This window comes from Lynx rufus, unplaced genomic scaffold, assembly GCF_022079265.1.
Source record: "Lynx rufus isolate CCGP_SWC_20201006 ecotype Redwood Valley unplaced genomic scaffold, mLynRuf1.p SCAF_7, whole genome shotgun sequence".
NCBI lineage: Eukaryota > Metazoa > Chordata > Mammalia > Carnivora > Felidae > Lynx > Lynx rufus.
In genome coordinates this window covers 88187913-88208604 of record NW_025814889.1, presented here as the reverse complement: position 1 = coordinate 88208604, position 20692 = coordinate 88187913, and the positions used below count along the sequence as shown (strand labels likewise).

General features: G+C 35.0%; 1 protein-coding gene across 4 annotated transcripts in view; it reads right to left on the bottom strand.

The window, feature by feature from the left end:
• Window positions 1-20692, bottom strand: part of MON2 (MON2 homolog, regulator of endosome-to-Golgi trafficking) — a 119849-nt gene that overhangs the window by 75152 nt on the left and 24005 nt on the right. For all 4 annotated transcript variants that reach the window (XM_047064803.1, XM_047064804.1, XM_047064805.1 and 1 more), the window contains exons 3-8: window positions 20554-20681; window positions 19202-19333; window positions 17215-17344; window positions 10991-11088; window positions 10150-10275; window positions 7761-7955 (exon numbers count right to left, since the gene is read on the bottom strand). In XM_047064803.1, coding sequence (XP_046920759.1) covers window positions 7761-7955; window positions 10150-10275; window positions 10991-11088; window positions 17215-17344; window positions 19202-19333; window positions 20554-20681 — 809 coding nt within the window. The remainder of the gene's footprint in view (window positions 1-7760; window positions 7956-10149; window positions 10276-10990; window positions 11089-17214; window positions 17345-19201; window positions 19334-20553; window positions 20682-20692) is intronic.

Here is a 20692-nt window from a genome sequence, read left to right as displayed (position 1 = left end):
TAGACTATAAATGCAGGAGTCTATTTCTCAAAGGCTGATAAGAGTAAACAACCTTTTGGATAATGAATTTGTAGTGCTAAGATCCTTTGTTGGAGACATGTATGTGAAGCAGTAGAAAATTAGGTTGGGTAGGTCAAAATAGCCCCATTAACTCCTTTTTAAAAGCAGTGAGTCAAAGGTAGAAAAGAGATGTGCTACCAACTTATAAGCTAAGTTTCACAAATCCCTTAAACTATCTTCCTAAAAAAGATATCTGGACACAAAGCATAAATGATTCAGAGGACAGAGAAGCATCTAGCTCAGATGATAGAAAAGAGAAAGAATATAGTATACCTGCTATATTATATCTCTTCCTGAATGACCAGGGCATTCCAATTTCCTCCAGTCACTCTAGATATATTAACAGAACTAACCTTTGAATGTTAGGTATTTCCACCCCCGAGCTACTTGATACAACAAAATAAGCTGGTGAATACTGAAGGAGAACAGATTCCCTAGTTAAGTGATTCCCCAAAGTGGGGTCAAAACGAGGTCACAATTATTTTTATAGTAATACTAAGATATTACTTGCCATTTTTAGTGTATTGACATTTGCACTGATGATACGAAAGCAATGGTGGGTATAACAGCTGGCGTTTTAGCACGAATCAAGGCAGTAGCACCAAACTGCACTAGTATCATTGTATTTTTCATTCCCACACACAATTTTGTTTTAAAAAGGTCTGTTTCACTAAACAACCACAATGAAAATAAGTAAATGAAAATAAGCATAAATAAAAAATAAAATACCAATTATTAATTTTATTAAATTTGACCTGTGTCTGTCTTTTTAATTTTCTGCGTGACAAAATGAGAATATATATGAAGCAGTTTTTCTACGTATCAAAGTACAAGGTTGTCCGGGGAAAAACATAGTTAAGAACTGATCTAGTCACTTTTTTCCCCCTAAGGAACACCATTTTAACTGAAAAAGCAAACGGTAAATTATGACTTTTTAGACTTGTGTACATTGCAGACACTTAATAAAAAAATGAACAAAGTAAGCTTGTAGCTGTAAGGGAAACAAATAACAGTATTTGTTGCCAACAAGAAGATTTAAGCTTTCAAGCAAAAGTAAGTATTTTAGAAAATTTATATCTACCACTGTGACCTTGACAACTTCTTAATAACAGATTTTTTTTTTTTTTTAAATTTTTTTTCAACGTTTATTTATTTTTGGGACAGAGAGAGACAGAGCATGAACGGGGAAGGGGCAGAGAGAGAGGGAGACACAGAATTGGAAACAGGCTCCAGGCTCTGAGCCATCAGCCCAGAGCCTGACACGGGGCTCGAACTCACGGACCGCGAGATCGTGACCTGGCTGAAGTCGGACGTTTAACCGACTGCGCCACCCAGGCGCCCCATTAATAACAGATTTATCTGATAAATGGTTGGTGATTAACAAAAGTGATTTCTGGTAATGTATAAAATGTTGACATTTGGATTATCTGCATAATTAAAATACATGATATTACAAAATCATGTATGGATAAAAGATACAATCAGAGCACAAGATGAATCAATGAATTTTAATGTAACCGAGTATGAAAATGTCATTACTATGGTTTCAATACTACACCTTTAAGAAACTGTCACTTGGTCCAGTCTGGTGTAGTAGCAAAGAGGAATATCCACTATTAAGATAGATTTAATATCCATGAAGACAATTCTGCCTTTTCCAACTACATGTCTTTGACAAGACAGATTTTCTTCATATGCTTCAACCAAAACAACACGTCACAATAGAATGAAAAAAGATAAGAAAATCCAGTTATCTTCTATTAAGCTAGACATTAAGGAGATTTGCAAAAAATATCTTTGTTTTCCTCTTGGAAAAATAATGAGTTTTATGTTAACATGAGTGGGTTCAGTATGATCTGACTTAATTTTTAGTACAATAAATGATAGAAAAAATCCACATAAACAAAAGGTCAATATTTTCCTACAAGCATAAAGAGATCCAAAGACTAAAAAGTGTAAGAATTACTACTCCAGTATGTCTCCTAGATGTATAATTTCCATGTTTAAATAAAGAAAACACAAAGAAATGAGAGAGAAGCATTGCACATAAATTACATATCTTACTCCACAAGTATCATACCTTTAACTTTTGCCCTTGGAGAAGCTGTAGAATGTCTGAACTTGCTCATAATGAAAAGTGCCAATATTACAAAATCTAACAGTGTGGAATTAATATTTTAAATCATCTGAAGATGAATTTGCCTTTACAAACACAGTAAGGTAAGTTTTACCAGTTGGTCATTACCCCCAAGGAGTGAAGTACACAGAAGTAGGCCTTTCTCTACCACCTTTAGGTAGTAATATTCAATCTTTCCAGTAGCTGGTGACACTGTTACTTATCTTCCCCTTTTATCCCCCACCCAAGTCAAGGAGATTAAGGTCAAAATATGGAGAATGGTATGGTAACAGTATGAAAAATGTGACACTAAACAGCCTTGGAGAGAAAAGAAATAAGAACTAAGAAAACAGAGAAGTAGTAAAAAGCACTGGGATTAAGAGCGAGGATTTTGGGGTCTAAAAGAATGAGTTAACATCCCAGCTCTGTGCTTATAAAGTATAATCTCAGGCATTTTACATAAATATCCTGAGCCTTATTTTTTCAGCTGTAGTAAAGTCTAAGTGAATATATGTAAAGCACTTTGTATAGTGTCTGAAATATATGCACTCAAAAACAGCAATTTCATCCCAAACCAAAATTACTGAGGAATGAGGTATCTGTATCTCTTAAGAAGTCACTGGATGAACTGCTATATACTAAAAGTGGTGGACAGAAACTAAGTTCTTAGTCTGCTGAGATACCATACCAAAATACCACAGACTGGGTGGCTTAAATAACAGAAATCTATTTATCACAGTTCTGGATGCGAGAAGTCTAAGATCAGGGTGCCAGCAAGGTGAGATTTGCATCAGACTGCTCTTCCTAACTCACAAGTGGCTGCTTTATCACTGTGTTATTCCATGGCAGAAAGAGAGAGAAAGAGCAAGAAAGCTTTCTAGTGTCTCTTCTTATAAGGTCATTAACTCCATCATCATGGCCCTACAGCATGACCTCATCTAAACTTAATTATCTCCCAAAGATTCCATCTCCAAACACTATCACATTAGGGGTTAGGGCTTCAAAATACTAGTTTTGAGGGGGTACAAGTAAGCACCAAGGTGACTTTTTTTTATAAGAATATAAAAGTTTTTTATAGCATTATGCATTATTATGAGAGTAGAAGATTTGGTGTTCTATGACTGATGAGTGGATATGAAAAGGAAAAGGAAGAATATCTCTGCTTCCTATACTTTTATCTTAATTTAATGTAGTTAAACCAGCATTTTAGAGAAGTCTTCCTAAGATAACTCTGATAATACTTAGGAAAATAAGTAGGGGAGTGATAGATATTTGGCCTTGTCATAGGTGAACTCTACCAGCTTTTGTTTATCTGAGAAAGTCTTAATTTCTCTTTCATTATTAAAGGAAAGTTTTGCTGGGTATAGTATTTGTGGCTGGCAGGTTTTTTTTTTCTTTCAATACTTTGAATACATCATCCCACTCCCTTCTGGCCTGCAAGATTTCTGCTGAGAAATCTACTGAGTCTTATGAGCACTCCCTTAAACATGATGAGTTGCTTTTGTTTTGCTACTTTAAAGATTCTCTGAAATTTTTAACAGCTTAATTATAACATGTCTTGGTATAGTTCTCTTTAGATAAATCCTAGTTGTAATTCTCTGAGCTTCATGAATTTGTATGTCCCTTTCCTTCTTCAAATTTGGGAAGGTTTGGGCCATTACTTCTTCAAACTGGCTCTCTGCCCCTTGCTTTCCTCATCTGTGACTCCAATAATGTATTGTGAAGTAATAAGAAATATACATATTGGTCCCTGCTCCTGGTTCCTGACACAGAGCTCCTACAATTCTCATAATTTCCTGAGTGATAGGAGCATCTGACACAGAGTTTTAAGTCTCCTGAAATTTCCTATGTGATTCTTTCATTCAAATGAGGCAACCCTCAATGGATTGCAGGATAGGGGCTGGATACCAGAAAAAATAATCATAATTAGAAGCTTGAGACTTTCAGCCTCACCTCTCATACTCTGGAGAGGGAAGAGTGGTAGAAACTGAGTTAATAATCAATCATGCTGACATGATGAAACCTCCATAAAAATCCTAAAAGTATGGAGTTTAGGAAGCTTCCAGGTTGGTGAATACATCTATGTGCTAAGAGGGTGACATTCCCCAACTGCATGGGGACAGAAGCTCCTGCTCTTGGGACCTTTCCAGACCTCACCCTATGAATCTTTTCATGTGCCTGTTCTTTTCATGAATCTGTTCGTTGCTATCCTTTAAAATATCCTTTGTAATAAATAAGCAATAGTAAGTAAACTGTTTTCCTAGGTTCTGTGAACCACTTTGACAAATGATCAAACCCAAAGAGGAGGTTGTGGGAACTTCCCATTTACAGCCAACTTAGAATCTGTGGATAACCAGGCAATGCACTACTTGCAACTGGCATCTGCAACAGGGGAGTCTTGTGGAACTGAGCCCTTAACTACAGGATCTGTACTAACTCTGGCTAGTGTCAGAGTTGAACTCAACGTACAGTATCTGGCTGTCAGAGAATTGGCTGATGTGGGAAAAAATCCATACATCTGATATCCAAGGTGTTGTGAGTGTAGGAGCATAACCCAGTGTGCTTTTCCTAGACATGCATATCTTGGTCTGCTGGATGATATGCCAGAAGTCTGCTAGAAGCTCTTCTTGCTTTTTATGTTTTTGCTCCTCTGACCTGGTAATTGCCAATAAATTGTCTTCAAGTTTGTGGATTCTTTCTTCTGCTTGATCTAGTCTACTGTTGACCCCTTCTATGAATTTTTCAATTCAGAATTACCATATACTTCTTTAGAATTTTTGTTTTGTTCTCCTTTATAGTTTCTACCTCTTTATATTCTCATTTTATTCATATACCATTTTCTTGATTTCATTTAGTTGTCTGTATTCTCTTTTAGCTCATTCAGATCTTTACGATGGTTATTCTGAATTTCTGTCAGGTAATTCAGTGACTTCCATTTCTTTATGGTTAGTATCTGGAGATTAATTTTGTTTTTTTAACCGAGCCATATTTCCCTGTTTCTCTGTGTGCCTTATTTTGTTGTTGTTGTTGTTGAAAAAGTCAACTCTTTTAGTCTTTATGGACTGGCTTTGTACAGGGAAAGAACTTCACCAATCAGCCTGGAAACCTCTCAAACCTCTTCTGTCAATGTGTTTCCTCTGGGCTTGTGTGTATAATTTTCCAGCAGAAGACACTTACTTGTTTCTATTGAGAAGCTCCCCCTGGTGTATGTCTGCAGTACTATGCCTCTCTGGGCAAGCAACAGGTTTGCCTTGGTGCCTAGCAGGCCCAAATGTGCTGCCTGTCAGTGTTCCAAGAATCAGGTGAGACAGAAACTATGTGGGCAGTACCCCAAAAAAGTCAGAATGTTAGATGTGCATTTTATCTTTTGCCCATCTAAAGGAGAAGCCATAGGTTGGCAGTTTTCTCCTGATCACACCATGCTGAGATGTGTAAGGAGTCGAGTGAGGTATGCAGTTAAGGGCCATGAGCTTTCCTACCCACTGTAATGAACCTCACTCTTTGGCCTTCCATTTGCCTATGGTGCTATAACCTCTCAACTGGTTTCCGAAGTTGTCACAGAGGTAATTATGTACTGTTAAGTTGGTGTCTCTCTGGGGGACAGAGGGCTTGAACCCTCATCTTCCAACATTTTGCTGATGTCACTCTGGTTTACAATTTTAAAAACTTTCTTTGCAGGGACTCCTGGGTGGCTTAGTCAGTTGAGTGTCCAACTTCGGCTCAGGTCATGATCTTGTAGTGAGTTTGAGCCCCACGTCAGGCTCTGTGCTGACAGCTCAGAGCCTGGAGCCTGCTTCAGATTCTGTGTCTCCCTCTCTCTCTGCCCCTCCCCCACTCAGGCTCTGTTCTGTCTCTCAAAATGAATAAATGTTAACAAAAAAAAATTTTTTTAAGTTTCTTTGTGGACTAGGGTGACTGGGTGGCTCAGTCAGGTAAGTGTCCGAGTCTTGATTTCGTGATAAATCGTGAGAAATTCATTTCATGAGACTGAGCCATGTGTCAAGCTCTATGCTGACAGCACAGAGCCTGCTTGGAATTCTTTCTCTTCCTCTCTCTCTGACCCTCTCCCACTCGTGTTTTCTCTCTCTCTCAAAATAAAAAAACACGCAATAAAAAAGTTTCTTTGTAGATTGAAACGGACTATAAATAAATACAATTAAGAAAATATGACAACTGCCAGATAAAAGCTTTCCATCTTTGGAGAAATTAAGCAACTTTTCATTTATTTTCAACAAGTGACAGGAGACCTTTCAAAACCTCCAAAAGTTAATCAATGTAAAGATTCACAGAATTTCCCTCCATTTCAACTGTATATAATTAGACAAAAAAGTCTTATTTTTTCAATTAAAAATAATTATTGGAAATTATATCAAATACCATGCATGTTGGGAGGAACACTGACTGTAATTTTTAAAAAATTAATCCCTACAGAGAAAGATGGAGCTATGAACTAAAGTAAGTTCATAAACTCATATACCTAAATGTTCAATTATATGTTATTAACATGGGTAGAAGAGAAAAAATCCAAGCCAATAATAATGGGTGTACCAAAAGACTCTTAAACCTTTGGCACCTAACTCTGATAACTTAACAGTTTCCCTAATAAATAGCAACACTTTTGAAGTGATTTGATTTCCAACAGTTATCTCTATACAATGCATTAAATACATCAATGTATATTATACATATACCTTTTGTGGCCAGAAATAATTATAACTACAGTGCTTATGAAGATTATTTCTGAATGCACTTTGCATAAATGGATTTGGAATATGAAAAGAAAATGTATAACATGTTTATCCTAAATAATTAAAAAAAAAAGCCCTTTATTTTAAAAAGCTCTCCACAGAATTTAGTATAAACTATTATCTACTAGTTTGTGAAGTTGTTGGCTATCTCTAATATTTAGTACATCAAATGCTCACAGTATTAGAAGTATTATAATTTTATACAGTTTACTATTCCACAATGATCAATAACCAATTATTCCTGTTAATTAAAATTAAGTATACAAGCTTAAAAAAAAGTACAATGCTGGATTTGACTTAATATAAAATTAAAAAGAAATATAATACATCATTTTCTCTGAGAAATATTGATACATTGATGTATTGTGATCAGGAATATCACAAATTCATAAATTTATGCAAAATAAATATAATACTGGACTAGAAGCCAATATAGTTGATTATTAATCCTAGAGTTCACCAAATTTTTAACTTCTTTGCTTTAATCTGTTAAGATACATAAAATAGTATAAATGAAAGTAGCATTAATTGAAGATACTATAATTTTAATTATCCTTCAAATGAGGTATTGATAATTAGCTAAGAAGCTAAATTCCCCAGCCACAAATTCTATGCTGCCTTCAGATAATAGTCCATGACTCTACTTGACATACATTAAAAATAAGCAAGATTTAAGAAAGGACAGCATAAACCCTTATTAGAGTAACTAGGAGAATACCTATCAATACCTAAAAAATTCTGAAGTGAAAAGGCTGAATGCACTGTAATAAATTATCATTTAAAAAGAGCACTGCGTGCAATTACACATACAAACATGGATGAAAATTAGCACTTACCAAAAGACTGTAAAATTGCTTAATCAGAACAGATACTACTCTCAGCAAACGCATGCAGATAGGAAAATACGGTTTTTCAACTGGTGCTGGAGAAGATGAAGAGCTGGAACCTTGTCTGAACTTTATATTTGGAGAAAAGAGTTTTATCACAAGAGGACATACCCTTTCTTTGAGAAGGAAACTAAACTCTTGGTGCTATTTGCAAAGACAAAAAAAAAAAAAATTAACTTAATTGGTACTTATTATTTTTACTTTTTACTTACTACTTTTCAAACATATGTACTAGCAAATAAAACTTAATAACCAGTATGAATAATTTAGCTTTATTATATGTTCAGTTTATTACTCTAGTTGACACACAAGTATGAAATTAGTGCTGCTCTTTGAGAGTGTAAGATCAAACTGTTCATCATTATTTCAAAGTTTAAAAAGAATCTAATTTAAAAAGGAATCTAATGAATTGGAATTAAGTGGTTTATTATTAGGAATTTTAATTTTGCTGGAACACTATCAATTAAAAACATAAAGAACAGAAGAAAACAGATTACACAAATAGCTAAGGCATTTAAAATAGGCAGCTGAAAGAACACCAGTTTAACAAAATATGTTATATAATTCACTAATTTTATTTTGCCAAGATAACAATTCCATTCATGTATGGAAGATTTAAGAATTAACTTAATATTTTGTTCTTCTTAGACTGCTTGAACAGAACACAATAAGCTGATTTTTAAAAATGCAATGACAAACAAGCATAATTATTTTATTTCTTAAAGTTTTATTTATTTAAGTAATCTCTACACTCAGCCTAGAACTTGAACTAATGACCCCAAGATCAAGAGTCTCATGATCATCTGACTGAGCTACCCTGACACCCCCCCCCCCACAATTATTTTAGTCTGGGGAATCTGCAAAGGATTCTTAAAATTTACTTATAGTCATATCATGTCATGCAAAAAACCTTCCTTAACCTATTCATTTCCTGCCTATATTAGCCCAAAATAGTCCCATTTTACTGATAATATAAAGTCCAGTGCACAACTAATGCCTAACCTCAAATATACATTATTTTGTTTTTTTATTCATCCAAATACCACTGAGGCTGAGAACAAGGCACAATAATAGAAATCATCCCATCTAATCTTTTAATCTTACAGAAAAGGGAACAAATAAGGTACAGAGCAGTTTATTTGTTCAGAATTAAGATTTTTAAAATGTCTCCTTATTAGAATCCGATTCATCAGAGGAAAAAAAAAAATGAAAAAATACCGGTAAGTGAAAAGATAAAAATAAAAGCCTTGCCTAATATTAACTTCCTGGAGAAACGCTATTGATCACTGCTAACTTCCGAATGTATATTCTTCTAGACTTTTATACACATTTTAATGTACTTTTTAATTCTTTGTCCCCCAAAATGGGATCTTTAGAGTTAAGTGATTTGAAATTCTACTGTCCTATCGATAATTAGTTTCTTTGACTGCCAAAATGAAAAGCATGCCAAAGTACATTTTCATACTTCACTAACTAAATTTATATACTGGTTAATTGATAAATATTATAGACAACTCTTTAAAGTTTTATCTATTCACACTTTTTCCACTCACTACTCAACTTAATACAATTGGGCTTCCTTCATAACCACTAGGAACCACCCCAACTCCACTCAAATTATTCTCACTACAGTCATCATGATCTCTATGTCCCCAAATTATCATCTGTATAATAAAAGTTTCAGTTCCAAATCCTGGGCTAAAGGATCTTCTACTATTGTAGTTCTTGGCTCACACATTTTGGAAGTGCCACTTAGGAAGGCAGTATGGTAAGGAAAGGAACTAGGTTAGTGGTAAAAAGATCTAAATTTTAGTTCAAGATTTGCTAATGACTAAGGAATCTTATGTAAATCACTGAATCAATATTAGACTTTAGCTTCTTCAAGTTAAATGAAAAGTTTGGATTCTTACTTTTTCCTCTATAACTCTCTATTTTGAAATATTCTGTATTGCAAGTTAAACTTATCAGCCATTGACTACTACTTTTTTCCAAATAAATTATCAAAAAGCACATAGGTACATATAAACAAGTAAAGATCAGTAACAATTTTTCAGTTTTTACATATTTTAAAAAATAGCCCACATACTACATTCCTTCATGGATTCACAGACTGAGAAATGTCTCACTAGATAGTCTCTAGGGATTCTAAGGTTAAAATTTCAAAATGCGAGGGCACTACAATAATGTAAGACACACTAAATTATCACAGTTCTAAAGTCTAAAGCTATAATTCTTTCAGTCCTCTAACATGGGAGAAAGAATACATGTTACTTTCTTGAAAAATATCTGTGAAAAAATTATAGATTAATTTTGTTGCAAGATACTACAAATGGCTTACTTGTAAAAAGACCTGTGGAAAATCATTCAGGACTGACTCAAGTAATTCAAGGCCAAATGTTCGAGTCATTTCTGTCATGCCTACTAGCCAGTAAGGGGCATCAGCATTAACCAACTGACAAAGATCCTGGGAAAATAATTCAAACAATAAATAAAAAATAAAACATTTACATGCTAGAATGAAATGTGCTGTTCAGAATTCATAAAAGTAAAAAAATTATCTCTTCTTATATGGTATATTTACTCCTCAGAAACTAAACACTGGTAATGCAAATTCTGACAAACTATATACTTGATTAAATAAGTAAACTTTTAAAGAATCGTGTAACTTTTGACAAGACATAATATAAACAGATAAATGGTTAATAGTCTTTTAATGAAAAAACACTTATAATAATCCTTTAATAAATAATTAATAAAATTTCAGTGCTGATAAATCTCATTTTACTTAAAAGATTTATTCATGACAAATAATGTAAAAATTAGGTATTTGTATATCAAATTATATTAAATAGGCCAAAGGTTTATTAGTTAAATTTTAAGTTGAAAATTATTTTTTATTATTAGTTATTTTTCTAGTATAATATAATATGGTATTTTCTAGTATAGTGTAATTCATTCTATTTCCTTAAAGTGAAATGTTACATTTTATCATGTTAGTTAACTGTGGATAGTCTTTAACATTAAAGAAGTTTTTTGGAATACTACTTTTGACACTTCAAAATTGGACACTTTTTAAAAATTGACACTTTAAAAATTAAACCAAACATAAAATGCAAAAATCAAAAATTTACACAAAACTATATTCTGTAATAAAAATTATTTTTTATCAATTGAAATACCTGGAAAAGCATATATGCATCTTTAGCACAAGGTTTGAGGGTGCTGACACATCTTCTGTTACTGTTTCCTTGGACCAGTACTGGTTGTTCTATAATATCTGTAGTCAAAATCAGATGAGTTTTAGGAGTTTATAAGGACCTTTAAAAAATCATATGCACTACTTAAAATAAATACATGTTTATGAAATTACAAACTTTATAGGCTCAGAACTATGCTTCGAAACTGGGGGGAAAAATACTACTTAGCAATGAGAAAGAATGAAATCTTGCCATTTGCAACAACATGGATGGAACTGGAGGGTATTATGCTAAGTGAAATAAGTCAGTCAGAGAAAGACATATATGTTTTCACTCATATGTGGAACTTGAGAAACTTAACAGAAGACCATGGGGGAAAGGAAGGGGAAAAAAATAGTTTCAAACAGGGAGCAAACCACTGAAGACCCTTAAATACAGAGAACAAACTAAGGGTTGAAGGGGGGAGCTGGGGAAAATGGGTGATGGGCACTGAGGAGGGCACTTGTTGGGATGAGCCCTGGGTGTGGTATGTAAGCGATGGATCAAGGGAATCTACTCCCGAAACCAAGAGCACACTGTATACACTGTACATTAGCTAAAGTGAAAATAAATTATATTTAGGAAAAACAAAAAAGAGAATGTATCAGTAAGATGAAAAACATATGATGATTCGTCATTAGGAAGATGGCGGCTTAGGAGGACGCTGGGCTATGAAGCTTGAAATCAACCACAGGAAAAAGTCTGGAAAACCTCCAAAAGCATGGAGGTTAAAGAACACCCTACTAAAGAATGAATGGGTCAACCAGGTAATTAGAGAAGAAATTAAAAAATATATGGAAACAAACAAAAATGAAAATACAACAATCCAAACGCTTTGGGATGCAGCGAAGGCAGTCCTGAGAGGAAAATACATTGCAATCCAGGCCTATCTCAAGAAACAAGAAAAATCCCAAATACAAAATCTAACAGCACACCTAAAGGAAATAGAAGCAGAACAGCAAAGACAGCCAAACCCAGCAGAAGAGAAATAATAAAGATCAGAGCAGAAATAAACAATATAGAATCCAAAAAAACTGTAGAGCAGATCAATGAAACCAAGAGTTGGTTTTCTGAAAAAATAAACAAAATTGATAAACCTCTAGCCAGGCTTCTCAAAAAGAAAAGGGAGATGACCCAAATAGATAAAATCATGAATGAAAATGGAATTATTACAACCAATCCCTCAGAGATACAAGCAATTATCAGGGAATACTATGAAAAATTATATGCCAACACACTGGACAACCTGGAAGAAAAGGACAAATTCCTAAACACCCACACGCTTCCAAAACTCAATCAGGAGGAAATAGAAAGCTTGAACAGACCCATAACCGGCGAAGAAATTGAATCAGTTATCAAAAATCTCCCAACAAATAAGAGTTCAGGACCAGATGGCTTCCCAGGGGAGTTCTACCAGACGTTTAAAGCAGAGAAAATACCTATCCTTCTCAAGCTATTCCAAAAAATAGAAAGGGAAGGAAAACTTCCAGACTCATTCTATGAAGCCAGTATTACTTTGATTCCTAAACCAGACAGAGACCCAGTGAAAAAAGAGAACTACAGGCCAATATCCCTGATGAATATGGACACAAAAATTCTCAATAAGATACTAGCAAATTGAATTCAACAGCATATAAAAAGAATTATTCACCATGATCAAGTGGGATTCATTCCTGGGATGCAGGGCTGGTTCAACATTCGCAAATCAATCAATGTGATACATCACATTAATAAAAGAAAAGGTAAGAACCACATGCGCCTGTCAATCGATGCAGAAAAGTCCTTTGACAAAATTCAGCAACCTTTCTTAATAAAAACCCTCGAGAGGGGCGCCTGGGTGGCGCAGTCGGTTAAGCGTCCGACTTCAGCCAGGTCACGATCTCGCGGTCCGGGAGTTCGAGCCCCGCGTCAGGCTCTGGGCTGATGGCTCAGAGCCTGGAGCCTGTTTCCGATTCTGTGTCTCCCTCTCTCTCTGCCCCTCCCCCGTTCATGCTCTGTCTCTCTCTGTCCCAAAAAAAATAAACGTTGAAAAAAAAAATTAAAAAAAAAAAAAAAAACCCTCGAGAAAGTCAGGATAGAAGGAACATACTTAAAGATCATAAAAGCCATTTATGAAAAGCCCACAGCCAACATCATCCTCAACGGGGAAAAACTGAGAGCTTTTTCCCTGAGATCAGGAACACGACAGGGATGTCCACTCTCACTGCTGTTGTTTAACATAGTGTTGGAAGTTCTAGCATCAGCAATCAGACAACAAAAGGAAATCAAAGGCATCAAAGTTGGCAAAGATGAAGTTAAGCTTTCACTTTTTGCAGATGACATGATATTATACATGGAAAATCCGACAGACTCCACCAAAAGTCTGCTAGAACTGATACATGAATTCAGCAAAGTTGCAGGATACAAAATCAATGTACAGAAATCAGTTGCATTCTTATATGCTAATAATGAAGCAACAGAAAAACAAAGAAACTGATCCCATTCACAATTGCACCAAGAAACATAAAATACCTAGGGATAAATCTAACCAAAGATATAAAAGATCTGTATGCTGAAAACTATAGAAAGCTTATGAAGGAAATTGAAGAAGATACAAAGAAATGGAAAAACATTCCATGCTCATGGATTGGAAGAATAAATATTGTCAAAATGTCAAAACTACCCAAAGCTATCTACACATTCGATGCAATCCCCATCAAAATTGTACCAGCATTCTTCTTGAAGCTAGAACAAGCAATCCTAAAATTCATATGGAACCACAAAAGGCCCCGAATAGCCAAAGGAATTTTGAAGAAGAAGACCAAAGCAGGAGGCATCACAATCCCAGACTTTAGCCTCTACTACGAAGCTGTAATCCTCAAGACAGCATGGTATTGGCACAAAAACAGACACACAGACCAATGGAATAGAATAGAAACCCCAGAACTAGACCCACAAACGTAGGGCCAACTCATCTCTGACAAAGCAGGAAAGAACATCCAATGGAAAAAAGACAGTCTCTTTAACAAATGGTGCTGGGAGAACTGGACAGCAACATGCAGAAGATTGAAACTAGACCACTTTCTCACACCATTCACAAAAATAAACTCAAAATGGATAAAGGACCTGAATGTGAGACAGGAAACCATCAAAACCCTAGAGGAGAAAGCAGGAAAAGACCTCTCTGACCTCAGCCGTAGCAATCTCTTACTTGACACATCCCCAAAGGCAAGGGAATTAAAAGCAAAAATGAACTACTGGGACTTTATGAAGATAAAAAGCTTCTGCACAGCAAAGGAAACAACCAACAAAACTAAAAAGCAACCAACGGAATGGGAAAAGATATTTGCAAATGACATATCAGACAAAGGGCTAGTATCCAAAATCTATAAAGAGCTCACCAAACTCCACACCCGAAAAACAAATAACCCAGTGAAGAAATCGGCAGAAAACATGAATAGACACTTCTCTAAAGAAGACATCCGGATGGCCAACAGGCACATGAAAAGATGCTCAACGTCGCTCCTCATCAGGGAAATACAAATCAAAACCACACTCAGATATCACCTCACGCCAGTCAGAGTGGCCAAAATGAACAAATCAGGAGACTATAGAGGCTGGCGAGGATGTGGAGAAACGGGAACCCTCTTGCACTGTTGGTGGGAATGCAAATTGGTGCAGCCACTCTGGAAAACAGTGTGGAGGTTCCTCAAAAAATTAAAAATAGACCTACCCTATGACCCAGCAATAGCACTGCTAGGAATTTACCCAAGGGATACAGGAGTACTGATGCAGAGGGGCACTTGTACCCCAATGTTTATAGCAGCACTCTCAACAATAGCCACATTGTGGCAAGAGCCTAAATGTCCATCAACTGATGAATGGATAAAGAAATTGTGGTTTATATACACAATGGAGTACTACGTGGCAATGAGAAAGAATGAAATCTGGCCCTTTGTAGCAACATGGATGGAACTGGAGAGTGTTATGCTAAGTGAAATAAGCCATACAGAGAAAGACAGATACCCTATGTTTTCACTCTCATGTGGATCCTGAGAAACTTAACAGAAACCCATGGGGGAAGGGAAGGAAAAAAAATAAAGAGGTTAGAGTGGGAGAGAGCCAAAGCATAAGAGACTCTTAAAAACTGAGAACAAACTGAGGGTTGATGGGGGGTGGGAGGGAGGGGAGGGTGGGTGATGGGTATTGAGGAGGGCACCTTTTGGGATGAGCACTGGGTGTTGTATGGAAACCAATTTGACAATAAATTTCATATATTCAAAAAAAATGTAAAAAACAAACAAACAAACAAAAAAAACTAAATAGAGAAACTGTCTCGGGGTCTTGGGAATTATTCCAGTTCCCTATGCCTTATGTGGGAAAAATAAATAAAATTTAACAACCAAAGGGGAAAAAAAAAGATGAAAAACATATGATGAATAAAGGTCATAACTTTGAAAAAAAAACTCTTTTTATACAAAATACCATCATAATCACTCTTTACTATCTTATGACATTTTTAAGCTTAGCATCTTTATCCATACATTTGATTTTCCCAGTCTCCCATTCCCGAACCCCTTTATTTTATGAATTTGAAATTCACATGATCTTTCCATGTGCCTTTAAATATCAAACATATAAAAGTTTACCACATGGTTAATTTCTATACCATCTCAGCATATAAAAGAGAATTAACCACTTGATCTGCCATAATTACTATGTCAGTTAATACGTATTGACTAGCTAAGAGTCAGCTAAAAAGGTGTTTCCCAACTCAGCACTTCTTTGAATACTAATAAGATATCATTTTCTGTTAATTATGACAGCCTGCTTTGAATAAATGTTGACTTAATGAAAACTTGAAAAAAAACGAGGTTCTAAGTGTTTCTACCTTGTTAGAAAGTATTAAATAAGATACTGGTCTTTAGAGGCACAAAGCTAAAACCACCAATCCAGGAATCATACTCAGTTTATGAATGTATAACACACCCAAACTGGAGAACTGCCATTTTACCCTGTAAATTTACTCCTTAATATTTCAAATTCTAGAATTCCCCAGGGAAACATTCAGAAAAACCAATATACCAAAGTGGAAATACTACGATAAACAACAGATCAAGAATGCCTAAAACCAAACGTGAAAAAGCTGATCAATGGTGAACTTCAGGAAAAGTGAAGGAATAATTAGAGTAGGCAGCAAGCATTACCATCACCTACTAAGACTGCCATTTTTTTATCAGTATTACCAAAAGAACCTCAAATGAAATGACAAACTGCATTTTAAGAGTGGGGTAGGGGAAGCTATGTAAAAGGGAAAACCAGTTTAATCTTTAGTTTCTTGAGTAAATAAAGCAGATAGGTTGCTCATGATGGTAGTACCGTATGATCCTTTAAACTAATCATGGGGAAAAATTTACTTTTCATCCAATAAGGAAAATAAATGAAAAAAGCAGAATTTCTATAGCTAAAAGTTATCAAACTGTAAAAACTGTAACAGAAACAGGGCATCTTTAGCTGACTGACATGTTTCTAAGTTTTTAGACAGTTTTTTAAAATCACAAAGAAAAAGATGTTTAAAGTTACAATAAAGATACTTGATGAACATATGAAAAGGTTAATCTTTACATTATACAAATATTCATTAACACATGTTAAAAGGCACAGACAAAAATTCACATGAGGGAAATTCACTCCTGAAAATTTACCTTAAAGAAGTAAATCAAATGGAAAAAACATGTAAGAAGACACTCAAAACAGTATTAAAATACTGAACACAATATAACTGTCCAGCAGGAAACTCGTTCATTAAATTGTAGAACAGCTACAAAATACGGTGCAACCGTTAAAATTTAAATTACAAAAATAAAAGAATGACATGAAAAATTCATAGAACATAATGTTTGGCTAAAAATACATACAATGCAACAGCTGATATAAAAAAATGTGAAATTATACATAATTAGAAATAAACATGGAAAATAAAGAGCCTCTTCTTGGGATGATAGCACTGTAAGGGATTTATCTAAACTGCCACTGTCAACGTAATAATATTGTTAAAATAAATCTGTTTTTTAAAGTATTCTAGTTTTTGGATGCCTAAGTTCACAGGGCAAAGATGGAAAATAAAAAGAGGAATCAGGCAAGCAAAACCACCCACTGTGAAAAGGAAACCACTTTTATCACTCTACCTCGGTGCCGTTCGTCTTCAGCAACCATCCTCTCAAAAACAACAGTAACAACTTGTCGCACTGTAGCAGCAGCTGTATTATTTGTAATATTATCTTTTGTGAAGTGTAGTCGAAAACAAAGAACAATCGCCTAAAAGAACAATTTTCATTTAGTGTGAAATAAGGTTGAAGAACATAATAACTATTTGTTTTATTAGACATAACCCAAAACTAAATAATTTATGTTTGGCCGTTCCAATCACAGATACCAGATGTCCCACCCTCTTCTCTTATACAATAAAGCCACAAAAATCCTTGGATTCTGAAATAATTCAAACTGTGTAAATATACAGCCACATAAGATTTGGTTAGATAATGTGAAACACACATTTCACAACTTGGTTCTTTTTTTTTTTTAAGTTTATTTATTTATTTTGAGAGAGAGAGAAAGAGCAGGGAAGGGTCAGAGAGGGAGGGAGAGAAAGAATCCCAACCAGGCTCCATGCTGTCAGCACAGAGCCTGACACAGGGCTCAAACTCATGAAACTATGAGATCATGACCTGGGCCAAAATCAAGAGTTGGCCACTTAACCTAAGACTGAGCCACCCTGGCACCCCACAACTTGGTTCTTTCAATATATGTATAAAAATGTGTTATGCTTTTATTTCCCCAGAATGACTTGTTTTGCAAAGAACAAGTACTCAAAATTTGTTACATCACTAAGTCACTTGGAGAAATATAAATAGGCTAAACACATAAATGAATAAAATGATAATTTTTTAAAAGAAGTCATTCTTTATTTTTAAAAATCAACTTCAGGTTAAGTTATAATTTATATACAATAAATTCTAATCCTTTAAAGTATTTAATATGATGAGTTCTTTTAGTTATATTCCCCCATGAAACTACTGCCACAATCAAGACACAAGACAGTTCCATCACCCTAAAACTCTGCTGATGCTCCTTTGCCCTCCACATACTCCTCTGCGCTTGGCCCCAGTCAACCTCCTGGTTGCCTTTTTCATTACAGTAAGCTGGCATTTTCTACAAACACAGTCATCATTCAGTATGCACTGTTTTTTGTATGTGGTTTCTTTTACTTGTAATGTTTGTAAAATTCATCCATGTTGTTCTCTGTATCAGTAGTTTGTACTTTTTTATACCTGAGTAGTATTTCACAGTATAGGTATACCAATATTGTGTTTATCCATTCATCTGCTGATAGACATTTGAGATGTTTGCACTTTTTAGCCACTGTGAATAAAGCTGCTGTGAACATCAAATACAAGTCTCCGTAGAGACGTGTTTTCATTTACCTTGGATAAGTAACTAGAAGTAAAAAGGCTAGATCATACGGTAAATATAAGGTTAAACTTTTAAAGAAAATGCTAGTTTCCCAAAGTGATTTTACACACCTTACAAAATTTTACAATTTTAGACATTTTTTAATGTTTATTTTTGAGAGAGAGAGAGGCAGAGAGGGGGGCAGACAGAGGATCCAAAACGGGATCGGTGCTGACAGCAGCAAGCCCGATGCAGGGCTGGAGCTCATGAGCCATGAGATCATGACCTAAGCTGAAGTCAGATGCTCAACCGACTGAGCCACCTAAGCACTCCTACAAGTGAAATTATTTTTAAAAGGTGAGAAGGAAGAGTTCTTACAGGGAAAACTCAAAGCAATTCGGGAGAATACTGATAACCCCAAACACATTTTTTTCTCTCAGTTTCCTATTCTTCTATATTTTTCTGCTACTTTTCTCTTTTCCTATTCATGACTAAGCCTGTCAGCTATTCCCAAAGGACTCTGTTCAATCACCTTAACCTGATTTTAACTCTAACCTGAGGAAAATAAAGCACTAGTGGTTTTTTTAACATGCAATGTACATTATCACAAGAACTACAGGGAAGTTGCTTTCAGTACAAACGGTACTAGGCTTTCCTCTTTCAGGGAGCTTATTCAAATACTGTCTCCAAAGCAATTATGAACTTTGACCACAGGTTTCCTACCTTAGAAAGTGCCTCATCATGAACTACCGTATTGGTTGTTAAAAGAACAAGAACTGTTTGAAGTAGCTTAAGTTCTTCAAGACTGTTTTCCATTAGCTGCCAAAGCATATTAATTATATTTCCAGCTGCAGTCTGTAAAATAATTATTTGAATTACTGTCAGCAAATAAAATATAAGGTTTTAGGTCCCTAAATAAGAAAAGATGTACAAATATTACCTCACTTGGAGAGAAGTTCTTGGTCATAATAACAAAACCTATGTTTCTGGATCTATAGGTCAAAACACATCTTTCAACTAATCGGAGATTTAAACTAATTTTTTCTCAAAAAATAAATTTCTTTAAAATGTACCATTTGAATATATGCAAACAGCAGCATGCAGTTCTGAGATGTCTAGTCAAAAAAATCAAAGCTCATTTCTACAATATGGGTATATTTCATGTGGACATTTATAAATATAGTCATGCAAGTTAATTGAGACTGACTACTACTGTTTCATATATTATTCCCTTTACAATGTCATAAAAAAACAAAATGCAACTCAAATTAACAAAACATTTATAAACTCAATTAAATTGGACATCATTTAGAATGCTGTATTAAAGGCAAAAGAATGTATCGCTTCTATTAAAGTACCGTATGGAGTACCACAAAGTTAAAGACCATTGCACTCGAAAGCAGGATGCAGATAGACCGCTGAAATGTTTTTCAGTGTTGTACTATCATAAGGTAATTAGAAACCACTGAAATTAATGAACAACAAATTATCACTTCAGATAATATAGCAAAGTCATCATTTTTCCTTTTTAAAAATAAATATATTCTCTTATGTGGATCCTGAGAAACTTAACAGAAACCCATGGAGGAGGGGAAGGAAAAAAAAAAAAAAGAGGTTAGAGTGGGAGAGAGCCAAAGCATAAGAGACTCTTAAAAACTGAGAACAAACTGAGGGTTGATGGGGGGTGGGAGGGAGGGGAGGGTGGGTGATGGGTATTGAGGAGGGCACCTTTTGGGATGAGCACTGGGTGTTGTATGGAAACCAATTTGACAATAAATTTCATATATTGAAAAAATAAATAAATAAATAAATACATATATTCTCTTCAGTGATACTGATCTATAGTACTCAATGGTGTCTTCTTAGTCATGACATGACAAAATGCACTTCATCTTTATTCATTATTCATGAGTGCTTAATAGTGAGAAAATCTGGTGATCTTTTAAAATTAAGCCATGTCCTTCAAGCACATAAATTGTTTTACATTAAATTATCAGGTATACTTCATTTTCCCCTAATGAAAACTCCCGATTTGATTCTTAAGTACACAGTTTAAATTAAGATCTTCACATTACCTCAGACACGACTTCATGGGACATGAGTCTCTGAATGGCGGCCAAACACAGCTGAGTAATCTTCGGCTCCTTGGTTCCACAACCCATTAGGAACGGCTGAACAACCTCTGAGCTGTTCTCTTTCAAAGCTTTAGTTAGA